The sequence below is a fragment of the Salvelinus fontinalis genome, chromosome 5 (assembly GCF_029448725.1).
Source record: "Salvelinus fontinalis isolate EN_2023a chromosome 5, ASM2944872v1, whole genome shotgun sequence".
NCBI lineage: Eukaryota > Metazoa > Chordata > Actinopteri > Salmoniformes > Salmonidae > Salvelinus > Salvelinus fontinalis.
In genome coordinates, this window is record NC_074669.1 from 3,315,129 (window position 1) to 3,333,725 (window position 18,597).

General features: G+C 46.1%; 1 protein-coding gene across 8 annotated transcripts in view; it reads left to right on the forward strand.

Moving 5' to 3' along the window:
* Positions 1–297: 297 nt before the first annotated feature.
* LOC129854911 (tight junction protein ZO-1-like) overlaps positions 298–18,597 on the forward strand; it is a 177,750-nt gene continuing 159,450 nt past the window's right edge. For all 8 annotated transcript variants that reach the window (XM_055922068.1, XM_055922070.1, XM_055922072.1 and 5 more), the window contains exon 1: positions 298–837. In XM_055922068.1, the coding sequence (XP_055778043.1) occupies positions 686–837 (152 nt within the window). In that variant the 5' untranslated portion in view covers positions 298–685. The remainder of the gene's footprint in view (positions 838–18,597) is intronic.

Below are 18,597 nucleotides of genomic sequence, written 5' to 3' on the forward strand. Positions count from 1 at the left end.
AAGTAAGAGTAGCTTTAGTGTAGTTTAGCTTCATCCAGTGTGTAGTAACTGTTTTCAGAGTAGCTTCCCCAATCACCAACACGTCGTAGGCTACAGTCCATGACAAGAACAATAGAATCAAATAGGTTTTTACACAATGGAGTAGGATATAAGGTTTCGAAGTAGCGCCGATGTTTGACCGCATTAGTAAATGCAACAAGATCCTCAAAATGTATTATTAATTGGTCCTTTTCAAATACTCCCCCCCCCCCCCCCCCCCCCCCCCCCCCCCCCCCCCCCTCCCCTCTCTGTGCCTCTTTCTGACTACACATAGTCAACACACTCTGCCCTACCTCACGCACGGACGCTTGAAACAACGCAGCAGTACAGACCGTTTTTCACAGACTGTTTTCCAGCAAAGTCCCGGAGAAAGGAAGGAGTAAAGAAAAAATAATGTTTAAATCCTGACTAAAATCGAATGGATTGGCGATCTATTCTGAGAGCTAATACGATTAGAGGAGTGTAGTCTTGATACTGTCATTGCAGACATGGCTCTTAGTCGCGGTATGGCACCTTTCTCTCAGTTCCTCGGGGAGTGTTTCCCTTGTCAGTCCTTCGCCGCTAATGGAAATGGCGTTGAGATGCTGCTGAACAAGGAAGACGCATTGAAGGCAGACGCTGCCAGGGAATAAACTACTACGAATATATGATTACCTATGTTTTTCTTTGGGTTGGATTCTTAGTAGCGGTGGACAATACCATGGTGAATTACCAGAAATATATTACTGTTATGCAGCTGGCTCTGGGGGTGACCTCCTACAACAAAGAACATCATCTTCCTCCCAGGAAATCGTTGTGGTGAGTATGAATATGACTTAGTGCTTCTGCTGCCTGCTGCTGCGGATGATTCAGAATCATTATGGGATGCCGCCAGCCAGGCAGTTCAGGTTGAGCTGAGTAGATCAGGAGGGGATACTATAGAGGGGGGAAATCAGGCAACGCGCCAAGCTGTCGCCTCCCGCACATCCTTTTATAATAAGAGGGTCATGGTAGAAGAAGAAAACAAAGATAAACCCGTTATAAGGTAGATACGGTGCAGACTACATCTGCAAGATGAGCATTTTGTGTTTGTTTCACCCTGTGATATATATTTCAGAACCATCAAGTGGCTTTATCTACCGCAGCCAGCCTGTCCCCTCTCTTTCTCTCTCTCTCTCTCTATGCACCGTGTTACAATCATTAGGCTACAACAGCCTACTGTAGGGCTAGTCGATATGCTGTAAACTAGGTAAATTCCGCATGCCCTGAGTTTGCGTGCGTGTATGTGTGTTTGTTTGTTTCCGTGGGCGCGTGCATTAACGTGTTCACTAGGGGTGGGCGATAGGCTATCAAGGAGCCAGTGTTTTATAGCGTTTTTTTATACAATAAAGCAATCCAAGTTGAGTGTATTTCGTTATAGGCTTCTCAATGTTATTTATGCTCCTCTGTAACCTCATGCTTCTGCTCCTCTGTAACCTTCTGCTCCTCTGTAACCTTCTGCTCCTATGGAACCTTATGCTCCTCTGTAACCTCATGCTTCTGCTCCTCTGTAACCTTCTGCTCCTCTGGAACCTCATGCTTCTGCTCCTCTGTAACCTTCTGCTCCTCTGTAACCTTCTGCTCCTCTGTAACCTTCTGCTCCTCTGGAACCTCATGCTTCTGCTCCTCTGTAACCTTCTGCTCCTCTGTAACCTTCTGCTCCTCTGTAACCTTCTGCTCCTCTGGAACCTTCTGCTCCTCTGGAACCTCATGCTTCTGCTCCTCTAGAACCTTCTGCTCCTCTGGAACCTCATGCTTCTGCTCCTCTGGAACCTCATGCTTCAGCTCCTCTGTAACCTTCTGCTCCTCTGTAACCTTCTGCTCCTCTGTAACCTCATGCTTCTGCTCCTCTGTAACCTTCTGCTCCTCTGTAACCTCATGCTTCTGCTCCTCTGTAACTTTCTGCTCCTCTGTAACCTCATGCTTCTGCTCCTCTGTAACCTTCTGCTCCTCTGGAACCTTCTGCTCCTCTGTAACCTCATGCTTCTGCTCCTCTGTGACCTCATGCTTGAATCTATGCTTCTTAAATTCACTGACAGTTCAGCTACTTTCTCATATACACTTTCATTATCTAACCAATTGCATACAGTCCTGTGTTAAATCATCAATAACTCCCTTTGTAAATTACAGTAAATGTAAGTAATTCATTAATAAAGATTTAAAATGGAAAAAATATATTTTCCTGTCCTGTTTTTCTTGTCCGTTGTAAAACTGTGAAGTGCAGCAGATCAGCAGGCCTTTAACAACCTATCCTGTGTATCCCAAATGGCACCCTATTCCCTACGTAGGGCACTACGTTTGACCCAGAGTAGTGCACTACGTTTGACCCAGAGTAGTGCACTACGTTTGACCCAGAGTAGTGCACTACATAGGGAATAGGGTGCCATTTGGTACAACAAAGGACCCCTTCTCATCTACATCTTCATTAAAACATTCATACTCTTCTCTGTGTGGTCGTGCCTTCTTGTTTCTTGCCCTCCATTTCAAATCAAACGGCTTTCATGTATTTCTTTGTATGCATAATTAAAGCATTATGTGTGATTCTATCTCCAGGGCCCGTAGAAAAGCATCTCACAGTAGAGGTGTGCTGATCTAGGATCCTTTTTGCCTTTTAAATCATAATGCATAAGATTACATGGTCAGGGGGGGGGGGGATCTGATCCTAGATCAGCACACAATGTCCTTTATTTAACTAGACAAGTCAGTTAAGAACAAATTCTTATTTACAATGGCGGCCTACCAACTCGGCCAAACCCGGACGACGCTGGGCCGATTGTGCGCCGCCCTATTGGACTCCCAATCACGGCCGGTTGTGATACAGCCATGGAATTGAACCAGGCGCTGTAGTGACACCTCTAGCACTGAGATGCAGTGCCTTAGACCGCTGCCCCACTCGGGAGTCCTACTCTGAGATGCTTTATGACTACGGCCCTGATCTTCCTGTCCTGTCCCGTGAAGTTTTATTATATTTACATATAAAGCATCGCAGACAAGGGGTACTGATTACACGGTACCATCCGTGTAATCTGATTCATCACTCCTACAGACCCAGAAAAACTATCCGTCTTATAAATGTCACTCACTGTTGCGGTAAGCAGAAAATCTCTGTAGTCTGTAGCTGTGGAGAGAGAGGGAGAGAGAAGGGTTTATGTGCTTACGACAAGATTACTATCCCGTTGAAAAGAAAACAAGACGGTTAATTTTTCAGTCGATAAACTCATCGGCACATTGCTGCTGCTTTTGTTAGTCTCTGTCTGACAAAACAACGGCATACAGTGGGAGATAAATGTTCCCCCCAGTAAAGCTGCGACACTTTGGCATGGCTCCATATTGGTTAGGCTTATGTCTTTATCAACACTCAACTCATATTAGAACTGATTAGAACAGAATAGTTTCAAATAGAATAGAAAATAACATTGTATTTAAGCCCGTCTTAACAGTGGGAAGGCTCTCTGATCTCAGTGCAGGTCTAAGCCGGTCTAGCAATGGGGAGGCTCTCTGATCTCAGTGCAGGTCTAAGCCGGTCTAACAGTGGGGAGGCTCTCTGATCTCCTTCATTTTCTGTGTTCGTTAATAGTAAGGGTGCTAGAAGATGTCATCTTATCTCCTTCACGTCATTGTATGGGGTTGTATTAACATCTGCCTCGCCACATCTCATGTTCTGTATGAATTAATATTAGGAAATCTGATCTGCTCTGACTGAGGCTTGTCTTGTCCTATCTCCTTCACGTCATTGTATGGTGTTGTACTGTTCCCATCGGGTCTTATTCAACCTCCTCGCATCTTGCTCTTGTAAACCCAGTACTTCCACTCATTCCACTCAATGTTCTGCATTGACTCGAATGGGAATGTCCATTCTAGTAACGATGTTTCTATCCATGAAACCCCCTACTCCAGTAACCAGAGAGGGATGAATGTCACCACATTCCATGCAGGGACCAACCATAGAAATACAATTCCTAGAATGGGCACCCAGACCACAGCATATGAATGGAGAAACCCCGTTCTTGTCATTCAATTTCTATAGGACTGACAATCATGCGGGGCCGATCGCAGTTTTGATTCCTACGAGTCCCGTTGGTCCTAACCCTTCAATGTTTGATCCCTACGAGTCCCGTTGGTCCTAACCCTTCAATGTTTGATCCCTACGAGTCCCGTTGGTCCTAACCTATCAATGTTTGATCCCTACGAGTCCCGTTGGTCCTAACCCTTCAATGTTTGATCCCTACGAGTCCCGTTGGTCCTAACCCTTCAATGTTTGATCCCTACGAGTCCCGTTGGTCCTAACCCTTCAATGTTTGATCCCTACGAGTCCCGTTGATCCTAACCCTTCAATGTTTGATCGCTACGAGTCCCGTTGGTCCTAACCCTTCAATGTTTGATCCCTACGAGTCCCGTTGGTCCTAACCCTTCAATGTTTGATCCCTACGAGTCCCGTTGGTCCTAACCTATCAATGTTTGATCGCTACGAGTCCCGTTGGTCCTAACCCTTCAATGTTTGATCCCTACGAGTCCCGTTGGTCCTAACCTATCAATGTTTCATCCCTACGAGTCCCGTTGGTCCTAACCCTTCAATGTTTGATCCCTACGAGTCCCGTTGGTCCTAACCCTTCAATGTTTGATCCCTACGAGTCCCGTTGGTCCTAACCCTTCAATGTTTGATCCCTACGAGTCCCGTTGGTCCTAACCCTTCAATGTTTGATCCCTACGAGTCCCGTTGGTCCTAACCCTTCAATGTTTGATCCCTACGAGTCCCGTTGGTCCTAACCCTTCAATGTTTGATCCCTACGAGTCCCGTTGGTCCTAACCCTTCAATGTTTGATCCCTACGAGTTCCGTTGGTCCTAACCCTTCAATGTTTGATCCCTACGAGTCCCGTTGGTCCTAACCCTTCAATGTTTGATTCCTACGTGTCCCGTTGGTTCTAACCCTTCAATGTTTGCAGACCTGTAAGGTAGAATCAACATGGTGGAATCTTTACCACTACATCACAGAGTTTTCACACCCAGAGGTGCACCATCGTATCTCGAAGCAGACTCGACAGAAAAGGCTGTAGGGTTTGGAAAGTCAGTGGGATAAGTAAAAAAAAAAGTCCTTAGTTGTTAATTTTCTCGAATTCTTAAGGCGCAACTTAGATTCGAGCCAATGTCTTCAGTAGCTGACCTATAGACATGACCTATAGACCTATAGGCATGACCTGTAGATTAAAGGCGCGCCCTACAGATTAAAGGCACACCCTACAGATTAAAGGCACGTCCTACAGATTAAAGGCACGCCCTACAGATTAAAGGTACGCCCTACAGATTAAAGGCAGGCCCTACAGATTAAAGGCACGCCCTATAGATTAAAGGCACGCCCTATAGATTAAAGGCACTCCCTATAGATTAAAGGCACGTCCTATAGATTAAAGGCACGTCCTACAGATTAAAGGCACGCCCTACAGATTAAAGGCACGTCCTACAGATTAAAGGCACGCCCTATAGATTAAAGGCACGCCCTACAGATTAAAGGCACGCCCTATAGATTAAAGGCACGCCCTACAGATTAAAGGCACGCCCTACAGATTAAAGGCACGCCCTACAGATTAAAGGCACGCCCTACAGATTAAAAGCCCGCCCTATAGATTAAAGGCACGCCCTATAGATTAAAGGCACGCCCTATAGATTAAAGGCACGCCCTACAGATTAAAGGCACGCCCTACAGATTAAAGGCACGCCCTACAGATTAAGGGCACGCCCTACAGATTAAAAGCCCGCCCTACAGATTAAAGGCACGCCCTATAGATTAAAGGCACGCCCTACAGATTAAAGGCACGCCCTATAGATTAAAGGCACGCCCTACAGATTAAAGGCACGCCCTACAGATTAAAGGCACGCCCTATAGATTAAAGGCACGTCCTACAGATTAAAGGCGCGCCCTATAGATCGCCCTACAGATTAAAGGCACGCCCTGTAGATTAAAGGCACGCCCTGTAGATTAAAGGCACGCCCTATAGATTAAAGGCACGCCCTATAGATTAAAGGCACACCCTACAGATTAAAGGCACACCCTACAGATTAAAGGCACGCCCTATAGATCGCAGTACAGATTAAAGGCACGCCCTATAGATTAAAGGCACGCCCTACAGATTAAAGGCACGCCCTACAGATTAAAGGCACGCCCTATAGATTAAAGGCACGCCCTATAGATTAAAGGCACGCCCTATAGATTAAAGGCACGTCCTATAGATTAAAGGCACGCCCTATAGATTAAAGGCACGCCCTACAGATTAAAGGCACGCCCTATAGATTAAAGGCACGCCCTATAGATTAAAGCCACACCCTACAGATTAAAGGCACGCCCTATAGATTAAAGGAACTCCCTATAGATTAAAGGAACGCCCTATAGATTAAAGGAACGCCCTATAGATTAAAGGCACGCCCTACAGATTAAAGGCACGCCCTACAGATTAAAGGCACGCCCTACAGATTAAAAGCCCGCCCTATAGATTAAAGGCACGCCCTATAGATTAAAGGCACGCCCTACAGATTAAAGGCACGCCCTACAGATTAAAGGCACGCCCTACACATTAAGGGCACGCCCTACAGATTAAAAGCCCGCCCTATAGATTAAAGGCACGCCCTATAGATTAAAGGCACGCCCTACAGGTTAAAGGCACGCCCTATAGATTAAAGGCGCGCCCTGTAGATTAAAGGCACGCCCTATAGATTAAAGGCACGCCCTATAGATTAAAGGCACGCCCTACAGATTAAAGGCACGCCCTATAGATCGCCCTACAGATTAAAGGCACGCCCTGTAGATTAAAGGCACGCCCTGTAGATTAAAGGCACGCCCTATAGATTAAAGGCACGCCCTATAGATTAAAGGCACGCCCTACAGATTAAAGGCACGCCCTACAGATTAAAGGCACGCCCTATAGATTAAAGGCACGCCCTATAGATTAAAGGAACTCCCTATAGATTAAAGGAACTCCCTGTAGATTAAAGGAACGCCCTATAGATCGCAGTACAGATTAAAGGCACGCCCTATAGATTAAAGGCACGCCCTACAGATTAAAGGCACGCCCTATAGATTAAAGGCACGCCCTATAGATTAAAGGAACTCCCTATAGATTAAAGGAACTCCCTGTAGATTAAAGGAACGCCCTATAGATTAAAGGCACGCCCTATAGATTAAAGGCACGCCCTATAGATTAAAGGCACGCCCTATAGATTAAAGGCACGCCCTATAGATTAAAGGCACGCCCTACAGATTAAAGCCACGCCCTATAGATTAAAGGCACGCCCTATAGATTAAAGGCACGCCCTATAGATTAAAGGCACGCCCTACAGATTAAAGGCACGCCCTATAGATCGCAGTACAGATTAAAGGCACGTCCTATAGATTAAAGGCACGTCCTATAGATTAAAGGCACGCCCTATAGATTAAAGGCACGCCCTACAGATTAAAGGCACGCCCTATAGATTAAAGGCACGCCCTATAGATTAAAGGTACGCCCTACAGATTAAAGGCACGCCCTACAGATTAAAGGCACGCCCTATAGATTAAAGGCACGCCCTATAGATTAAAGGCACGCCCTATAGATTAAAGGCACGCCCTACAGATTAAAGGCACGCCCTACAGATTAAAGGCACGCCCTACAGATTAAAGGCTCGCCCTATAGATTAAAGGCACGCCCTGTAGATTAAAGGCACGCCCTATAGATTAAAGGCACGCCCTATAGATTAAAGGCACGCCCTACAGATTAAAGGCACGCCCTACAGATTAAAGGCACGCCCTATAGATCGCAGTACAGATTAAAGGCACGCCCTATAGATTAAAGGCACGCCCTACAGATTAAAGGCACGCCCTATAGATTAAAGGCACGCCCTATAGATTAAAGGAACTCCCTATAGATTAAAGGAACTCCCTATAGATTAAAGGAACGCCCTATAGATTAAAGGCACGCCCTATAGATTAAAGGCACGCCCTATAGATTAAAGGCACGCCCTATAGATTAAAGGCACGCCCTATAGAATAAAGGCACGCCCTATAGATTAAAGGCACGCCCTACAGATTAAAGCCACGCCCTATAGATTAAAGGCACGCCCTATAGATTAAAGGCACGCCCTACAGATTAAAGGCACGCCCTACAGATTAAAGGCACGCCCTATAGATCCCAGTACAGATTAAAGGCACGTCCTATAGATTAAAGGCACGCCCTATAGATTAAAGGCACGCCCTATAGATTAAAGGCACGCCCTACAGATTAAAGGCACGCCCTATAGATTAAAGGCACGCCCTATAGATTAAAGGCACGCCCTATAGATTAAAGGCACGCCCTATAGATTAAAGGCACGCCCTACAGATTAAAGGCACGCCCTACAGATTAAAGGTACGCCCTACAGATTAAAGGCACGCCCTACAGATTAAAGGCACGCCCTATAGATTAAAGGCACGCCCTATAGATTAAAGGCACGCCCTATAGATTAAAGGCACGCCCTATAGATTAAAGGCACGCCATACAGATTAAAGGCACTCCCTATAGATTAAAGGCACGCCCTATAGATTAAAGGCACGCCCTATAGATTAAAGGCACGCCCTATAGATTAAAGGCACGCCCTATAGATTAAAGGCACGCCCTATAGATTAAAGGCACGCCCTACAGATTAAAGGCACGCCCTACAGATTAAAGGCTCGCCCTATAGATTAAAGGCACGCCCTATAGATTAAAGCCACGCCCTATAGATTAAAGCCACGCCCTATAGATTAAAGGCACGCCCTACAGATTAAAGGCACGCCCTATAGATTAAAGGCACGCCCTATAGATTAAAGGCACGCCCTATAGATTAAAGGCACGCCATACAGATTAAAGGCACTCCCTATAGATTAAAGGCACGCCCTATAGATTAAAGGCACGCCCTATAGATTAAAGGCACGCCCTATAGATTAAAGGCACGCCCTACAGATTAAAGGCACGCCCTACAGATTAAAGGCTCCCCCTATAGATTAAAGGCACGCCCTATAGATTAAAGCCACGCCCTATAGATTAAAGGCACGCCCTATAGATTAAAGGCACGCCCTACAGATTAAAGGCACGCCCTATAGATCGCAGTACAGATTAAAGGCACGCCCTACAGATTAAAGGCACGCCCTATAGATCGCAGTACAGATTAAAGGCACGTCCTATAGATTAAAGGCACGCCCTATAGATTAAAGGCACGCCCTATAGATTAAAGGCACGCCCTATAGATTAAAGGCACGCCCTATAGATTAAAGGCACGCCCTACAGATTAAAGGCACGCCCTACAGATTAAAGGCACGCCCTACAGATTAAAGGCTCGCCCTATAGATTAAAGGCACGCCCTATAGATTAAAGCCACGCCCTATAGATTAAAGGCACGCCCTATAGATTAAAGGCACGCCCTACAGATTAAAGGCACGCCCTATAGATCGCAGTACAGATTAAAGGCACGTCCTATAGATTAAAGGCACGCCCTATAGATTAAAGGCACGCCCTATAGATTAAAGGCACGCCCTATAGATTAAAGGCACGCCCTATAGATTAAAGGCACGCCCTATAGATTAAAGGCACGCCCTACAGATTAAAGGCACGCCCTACAGATTAAAGGCACGCCCTACAGATTAAAGGCACGCCCTATAGATTAAAGGCTCGCCCTATAGATTAAAGGCACACCCTATAGATTAAAGCCACGCCCTATAGATTAAAGGCACGCCCTACAGATTAAAGGCACGCCCTATAGATCGCAGTACAGATTAAAGGCACGCCCTACAGATTAAAAGCACGCCCTATAGATCGCAGTACAGATTAAAGGCACGTCCTATAGATTAAAGGCACGTCCTATAGATTAAAGGCACGCCCTATAGATTAAAGGCACGCCCTACAGATTAAAGGCACGCCCTATAGATTAAAGGCACGCCCTATAGATTAAAGGTACGCCCTATAGATTAAAGGCACGCCCTACAGATTAAAGGCACGCCCTACAGATTAAAGGCACGCCCTACAGATTAAAGGTACGCCCTACAGATTAAAGGCACGCCCTATAGATTAAAGGCACGCCCTATAGATTAAAGGCACGCCCTATAGATTAAAGGCACGCCCTATAGAATAAAGGCACGCCCTATAGATTAAAGGCACGCCCTATAGATTAAAGGCACGCCCTACAGATTAAAGGCACGCCCTATAGATTAAAGGCACGCCCTATAGATTAAAGGCACGCCCTATAGATTAAAGGCACGCCCTATAGATTAAAGGCACGCCCTACAGATTAAAGGCACGCCCTACAGATTAAAGGCTCGCCCTATAGATTAAAGGCACGCCCTATAGATTAAAGGCACGCCCTATAGATTAAAGGCACGCCCTATAGATTAAAGGCACGCCCTACAGATTAAAGCCACGCCCTATAGATTAAAGGCACGTCCTATAGATTAAAGGCACATCCTATAGATTAAAGCCACGCCCTATATATTAAAGCCACGCCCTATAGATTAAAGCCACGCCCTACAGATTAAAGGCACGCCCTATAGATTAAAGGCACGCCCTATAGATTAAAGGCACGCCCTACAGATTAAAGGCACGCCCTACAGATTAAAGGCACGCCCTACAGATTAAAGGTAGCCCTACAGATTAAAGGCACGCCCTATAGATTAAAGGCACGCCCTATAGATTAAAGGCACGCCCTATAGATTAAAGGCACGCCCTATAGATTAAAGGCACGCCCTACAGATTAAAGGCACGCCCTATAGATTAAAGGCACGCCCTACAGATTAAAGGCACGCCCTACAGATTAAAGGCACGCCCTATAGATTAAAGGCACGCCCTACAGATTAAAGGCACGCCCTACAGATTAAAGGCACGCCCTACAGATTAAAGGCACGCCCTATAGATTAAAGGCACGCCCTACAGATTAAAGGCACGCCCTACAGATTAAAGGCACGCCCTACAGATTAAAGGCACGCCCTACAGATTAAAGGCACGCCCTATAGATTAAAGACACGCCCTATAGATTAAAGGCACGCCCTATAGATTAAAGGCACGCCCTATAGATTAGAGTCAATGTCTAAGTAGCTGAACCTGTTATTACTACAACTTCGTGAAAGTGACAAGCTGACACGTTTTCATTTTTGTCAACAACAACTTTTATATCGAAGGAGTGCTTTACATTTGACAGTTGGGCCCGACACGACCGCTTAGACCAGATGACGTGTTTCTGCGCATGAGCTATGCTAGCTAACGTCGCCATGACGTCGCCTACAAGTGTGATCTGGGATTTCGATTGCAGAAGCAGTTTCTGCCCATTTTCACACTGTGCGGTCTTTGACTACACTGCTCGGTGCTTGTACTTATCCGGACCATTTAGACATGCGAACAATGAAGGGACCGATTTGGGATCGATTGCTCTCTTGTATCCCCATACGGCAGGGGTCAGGGGTCAGGTAGGCAGGGACCAACCATAGAAATAGAATTGCTATAACTTAGGAGTATTTATATTTTTATGGGACCAACCACCATGGTGATGTGCTCCTGTATCCCTGGCAGCAGGGTTCAGGGGTCAGGTAGGCAGGGACCAACCACCATGGTGATGTGCTCCTGTATCCCCGGCAGCAGGGTTCAGGGGTCAGGTAGGCAGGGACCAACCACCATGGTGATGTGCTCCTGTATCCCCGGCAGCAGGGTTCAGGGGTCAGGTAGGCAGGGACCAACCACCATGGTGATGTGCTCCTGTATCCCCGGCAGCAGGGTTCAGGGGTCAGGTAGGCAGGGACCAACCACCATGGTGATGTGCTCCTGTATCCCCGGCAGCAGGGTTCAGGGGTCAGGTAGGCAGGGACCAACCACCATGGTGATGTGCTCCTGAATCCCCGGCAGCAGGGTTCAGGGGTCAGGGCAATCTGTCAGCCTGTTGTTGCTCTGATCAAATGCAGCAGCTCTTTATCTCTAGGCCTGTTTAGTTAATCACATTCCTTAGTCATACTCTTATTAGCCTAATTATTCCCCCGGGACAGAGAGGAGAAGAACAGAGGGATCTGGTACAGAGAGGAGAGGAACAGAGAGGAGAGGAACAGGGGGATCTACCTACCAGTACTGTTAGACCAGGCTATAGGTTACCTACCTACCAGTACTGTTACAGACCGGGCTATAGGTTACCTACCTACCAGTACTGTTACAGACCAGGCCGTAGGCTATAGCTTACCTACCTACCAGTACTGTTACAGACCAGGCCGTAGGCTATAGGTTACCTACATACCAGTACTGTTACAGACCAGGCCGTAGGCTATAGGTTACCTACCTACCAGTACTGTTACAGACCAGGCTATAGGTTACCTACCTACCAGTACTGTTACAGACCAGGCTATAGGTTACCTACCTACCAGTACTGTTACAGACCAGGCTATAGGTCACACACCTACCAGTACTGTTACAGACCAGGCCGTAGGCTATAAGTTACCTACCTACCAGTACTGTTACAGACCAGGCTATAGGTTACCTACCTACCAGTACTGTTACAGACCAGGCCGTAGGCTATAGCTTACCTACATACCAGTACTGTTACAGACCAGGCTATAGGTTACCTACCTACCAGTACTGGTACAGACCAGGCCGTAGGCTATAGGTTACCTACCTACCAGTACTGTTACAGACCAGGCTATAGGTTACCTACCTACCATTACTGTTACAGACCAGGCTATAGGTTACCTACCTACCAGTACTGTTACAGACCAGGCTATAGGTTACCTACCTACCAGTACTGTTACAGACCAGGCTATAGGTTACACACCTACCAGTACTGTTACAGACCAGGCTATAGGTTACACACCTACCAGTACCGTTACAGACCAGGCCGTAGGCTATAAGTTACCTACCTACCAGTACTGTTACAGACCAGGCTATAGGTTACCTACCTACCAGTACTGTTACAGACCAGGCTATAGGTTACACACCTACCAGTACTGTTACAGACCAGGCCGTAGGCTATAGGTTACCTATCTACCAGTACTGTTACAGACCAGGCTATAGGTTACCTACCTACCAGTACTGGTACAGACCAGGCCGTAGGCTATAGGTTACCTACCTACCAGTACTGTTACAGACCAGGCTATAGGTTACCTACCTACCAGTACTGTTACAGACCAGGCTATAGGTTACCTACCTACCAGTACTGTTACAGACCAGGCTATAGGTTACCTACCTACCAGTACTGTTACAGACCAGGCTATAGGTTACACACCTACCAGTACTGTTACAGACCAGGCTATAGGTTACCTACCTACCAGTACTGTTACAGACCAGGCCGTAGGCTATAAGTTACCTACCTACCAGTACTGTTACAGACCAGGCTATAGGTTACCTACCTACCAGTACTGTTACAGACCAGGCTATAGGTTACACACCTACCAGTACTGTTACAGACCAGGCCGTAGGCTATAGGTTACCTATCTACCAGTACTGTTACAGACCAGGCCGTAGGCTATAGCTTACCTACATACCAGTACTGTTACAGACCAGGCTATAGGTTACCTACCTACCAGTACTGTTACAGACCAGGCCGTAGGCTATAGGTTACCTACCTACCAGTACTGTTACAGACCAGGCCGTAGGCTATAGGTTACCTACATACCAGTACTGTTACAGACCAGGCCGTAGGCTATAGGTTTCCTACCTACCAGTACTGTTACAGACCAGGCTATAGGTTACCTACCTACCAGTACTGTTACAGACCAGGCCGTAGGCTATAGGTTACCTACCTACCAGTACTGTTACAGACCAGGCCGTAGGCTATAGGTTACCTACATACCAGTACTGTTACAGACCAGGCCGTAGGCTATAGGTTTCCTACCTACCAGTACTGTTACAGACCAGGCTATAGGTTACCTACCTACCAGTACTGTTACAGACCAGGCCGTAGTCTATAGGTTTCCTACCTACCAGTACTGTTACAGACCAGGCTATAGCTTACCTACCTACCAGTACTGTTACAGATCAGGCTATTGCTTACCTACCTACCAGTACTGTTACAGACCAGGCCGTAGGCTATAGGTTACCTACCTACCAGTACTGTTACAGACCAGGCTATAGGTTACCTACCTACCAGTACTGTTACAGACCAGGCCGTAGGCTATAGGTTACCTACCTACCAGTACTGTTACAGACCAGGCTATAGGTTACCTACCTACCAGTACTGTTACAGACCAGGCTATAGGTTACCTACCTACCAGTACTGTTACAGACCAGGCCATAGGCTATAGGTCAATTAAAACAATTGCTCTGTCGCCTTGGCTAAATTAAAACAAATTCCTGTGGCCCTGACGCTGAATTAAACAAAAGTACCATTTTCCTTCTATCATCCAGTTGTATGCTGTGACCTAGTAGAAATTGGCTGCGTCCCACCAGTGGGTCCCGACCCTCCTTTTGGGAAATTGGGGCTAAACTGGACCATTCTGGCTCAGAATAAAACCTTATACAACCTTTGTCCTTCCTCCTCGTCATTTAAGGTGGTCTGCTGCTGAATAAATTATAGCATCAGAGCGTCTTCTCCGGTGGCCATCGGTTACATCATCACTGAGGTCAAGCTGAGGACAGGTGGACGCACCTGCTACAACTTGCTCCGCCCACAGGCCGGACAGTAAACACATTTTGTTTTGTATTTAACCAGGTCAGAAGACATCTCACAGGGGAGACCTGGCAGAGAGGGCTGCTCAGTACAAAAACTAAACACAAGTCATGCAGTACCTTTGACCTAATGGAACAGATTCATATGTCTAGATGATGTATTAAATGCATGGTTCTGGATTGAAACAAGACGGCTAAAATGACTCAAATACCAACCAACCTTCCACCCTCCCTCTGACTAGTGAGGATATTGATTTTTAAAAATAAATCTTGATTAAGTTAAAGACCGACCATTGTAGGATCAAACATCTTTAATCAAACATTTCTTCGCAACGAAAGTTGTCAGTCAGTCAACAACATTGTGGTTGTCATGTCAACTGATCATTTCACATTATTAACTTCCTCTTTTGTTCTTAGACTGAAGCATTCACACAGCTCGGTCATACGCTTGCTCTCATTTTTATGCAAAGCATATTGAAATATGTTCAGGCCGGCCCACGTGTTAGGATTTAGGGGATTTCAGCACATGGTTGGTGACAGTATCTGACCACTTTTTGGACTGTTTATATAAGGTAAAGTCTAATGATGCTGTCCCTAACAGGCTGAAACAACTCCATCATAAACCTCAACGACCTCATCATAAACCTCAACAACCTCATCATAAACCTCAACAACATCATCATAAACCTCAACGACCTCATCATAAACCTCAACGACCTCATCATAAACCTCAACGACCTCATCATAAACCTCAACGACCTCACCATAAACCTCAACGACGTCATCATAAACCTCAACGACGTCATCATAAACCTCAACAACCTCACCATAAATCTCAACAACTCGTCATAAACCTCAACAACCTCATCATAAACCCCACCATAAACCTCAACGACCTCATCATAAACCTCAACCTCATCATAAACCTCAACGACCTCATCATAAACCTCAACAACATCATCATAAACCTCAACGACCTCACCATAAACCTCAACAACCTCATAAACCTCAACAACCTCATCATAAACCTCAACAACCTCACCATAAACCTCAACGACCTCATCATAAACCTCAACAACCTCACCATAAACCTCAACAAACTCATCATAAACCTCAACAACCTCATCATAAACCTCCTTGTACATTGTTGATGTTTTGCATAACTTGCCAATACATACACAATCATTGAGTTTAAACGAAAAAATGAATAAGTCAACATGTTTAGTGGATGGGCTTACAGTCATTTAGTCGTAGGAAATGTTAGATACATCCACAGGAGATGTTTGCTTGCTTTAAAAAAAAAAAAGTTTTATAGAAGGTAGAGGCTTGGTTGACATTTTAATATCTGCTCTGAGGCAATGTCTTGATGCGATGTTATCTTCCTCAGATAACCGCAGACTAATTTAGTAGTAGAACACGTGAATATCCCAAAGGGATAAAAGGAGATTAGTCTTAGGCAGCAGAATCAGGAAAACATTTTCTAATTCAAGTACATTCAGTCTAGGGACGTTGAATACACAACAACGTATATAAGTACGCACTGCAGCACATGGTTACCGAGGCTATATTAAAGAGTCAACTAAATCAAAGCACTTCTAGTTTAGAGTGCTGAGTGTGTATTCCACTTGTGAGCGTTATGCATAGTGTTATGTATGAATGTTAATTTGAGCTCAATTCCACTTTCTCAGTGTGTGTGTGTGTGTGTGGGGGGGTGTATCAGAATCATCAACATACTGTACATTATAATATAGAGGATACAGTAAACTTGGTTTTAGATATACATCACATTCCTATATTCCCTGCATACGTTGCAGGGCCTGGGGCCTAGACTGAGGGACTAGACTAGGGGCCTGGGGCCTAGAATGAGAGACCAGGGGCCTAGACTAAGAGACTAAGGGACTAAACTAAGGGTCTAGACTAAGGGCCTGGACTAAGGGCCTGGGGCCTAGACTGAGAGAGTAGACTAGGGGCCTAGGGCCTAGACTGAGGGACTAAACTAAGGGTCTAGACCAGGGGTCGGGAACCTATGGCTCCCGAGCCAGGTGTGGCTCTTTTGATGATTGCATCTGGTTCGCAGATTAAAAAAATAATAATATTTTTTTTTTAAATTGTGAGAATATTTATTTTATTTTATTTATTTTATCCCCTTTTCTCCCCAATTTTCGTGGTATCCAATCGCTAGTAATTACTATCTTGTCTCATCGCTACAACTCCCGTACGGGCTCGGGAGAGACAAAGGTCGAAAGCTATGCGTCCTCCGAAGCACAACCCAACCAAGCCGCACTGCTTCTTAACACAGCGCGCCTCCAACCCGGAAGCCAGCCGCACCAATGTGTCAGAGGAAACACCGTGCACCCGCCCCCCTCGGTTAGCGCGCACTGCGCCCGGCCCGCCACAGGAGTCGCTGGAGCGCGATGAGACAAGGATATCCCTACCGGCCAAACCCTCCCTAACCCGGATGACGCTAAGCCAATTGTGCATCGCCCCACGGACCTCCCGGTCGCGGCCGGCTGCGACAGAGCCAGGGCGCGAACCCAGAGCTCTAGACCACTGCGCCACCCGGGAGGCCTATTCTCACTTGTTTTAATCCATCCATCGATTTTTCACTGCTCATGTCCTGTTCAGGGCTGCAGGAGCAATTGTCCATTATTTTAATTAAATGATACTGGCCTACGTTGGCCGTTGCTAGGTAAAACAGGTAAACGCCTCCTTTTGAATCAGTCTGCTCGGTCATTAGCTCAAACCCTTTGACGAAGAAGATGGCGAAAAGAAAAAAAGATGACGAGTATAGTACATTTCAGGACGAATGGACCGAAGAATTCGCCTTTGTGGAGAGAGCAAGTTCTGCGGTGTGTCTAATTTGCAATGACAAAATTACATCGATGAAACGGTCGAATGTAAAGCGGCACTTAGACAAATTCAGAGGCTTGTTATACTGACATTTAGTTGAATTCACTTTTAAAATATATTATATGGCTCTCACTGAAATAAATTTCCAAATTATTTGCTTTCATGGCTCTCTTAGTCAAAAAGGTTCCCGACCCCTGGTCTAGACTAAGAGCCTAGTCTAAGGGCCTGGGGCCTAGACTAAGAGACTAGACTAAGGGCCTGGGGCCTTGACTAAGGGCCTGAGACCTAGACTACGGGCCTAGACTGAGGGCTAGACTAAGGGCCTGGGGCCTAGACTACGGGCCTAAACTAAGGGCTAGACTAAGGGCCTGGGGCCTAGACTAAGGGCCTAGACTAAGAGACTAAGGGAGAAGACTAAGGGCCTAGACTACGGGCCTAGACTAAGGGATAGACTAAGAACCTAGACTAAGGGCCTGGGGCCTAGACTACAGGCCTAGACTAAGGGCCTGGGGCCTAGACTAAGGCCTAGACTAAGGGCTAGATTCTATCAGATCCATGCTAGCTGACACTCTTTTGTTTTGTCGGTATAGTTTGTTTTGTTGGTATAGGAGGTGGAACTGCGTTAGATCTGTCAAATTCACAAGCAGCTCCCGCCATTATACCTAAAGCGGACATTGCCATTGGCCGCATAGAGTCGCATTAAGATAAATGCCAATGCAGCCTTGTTTACAAGTTGGAACACTGGAATGTGAGATGTAATCTACACCTTGATTAGACTGATACAAAAAAAAAAACTCATTATTTTGTTGAATGATTTTCAGTTTGAGCGTCAATATTTCTAAATAGCCTACACTTTGTCGTTGTGCAATAACGCCAGTAGGGCAGGTGTGGCTTCGTAACAATGATCACAACAGCAGCTGCTCAGCGATTTGACAGCTCCAACGCAGTTCCACTGCCGAAACAACCATAAACATCAGCTTTGCAGGTGTCGGCTATTGCCCGTTAACGCTTGATCGGATTGAATCTAGGCCTAAGCGAAAGTCCTGTTTGTGCTGAGTGCAGGTGCAGGAGTATATTGTT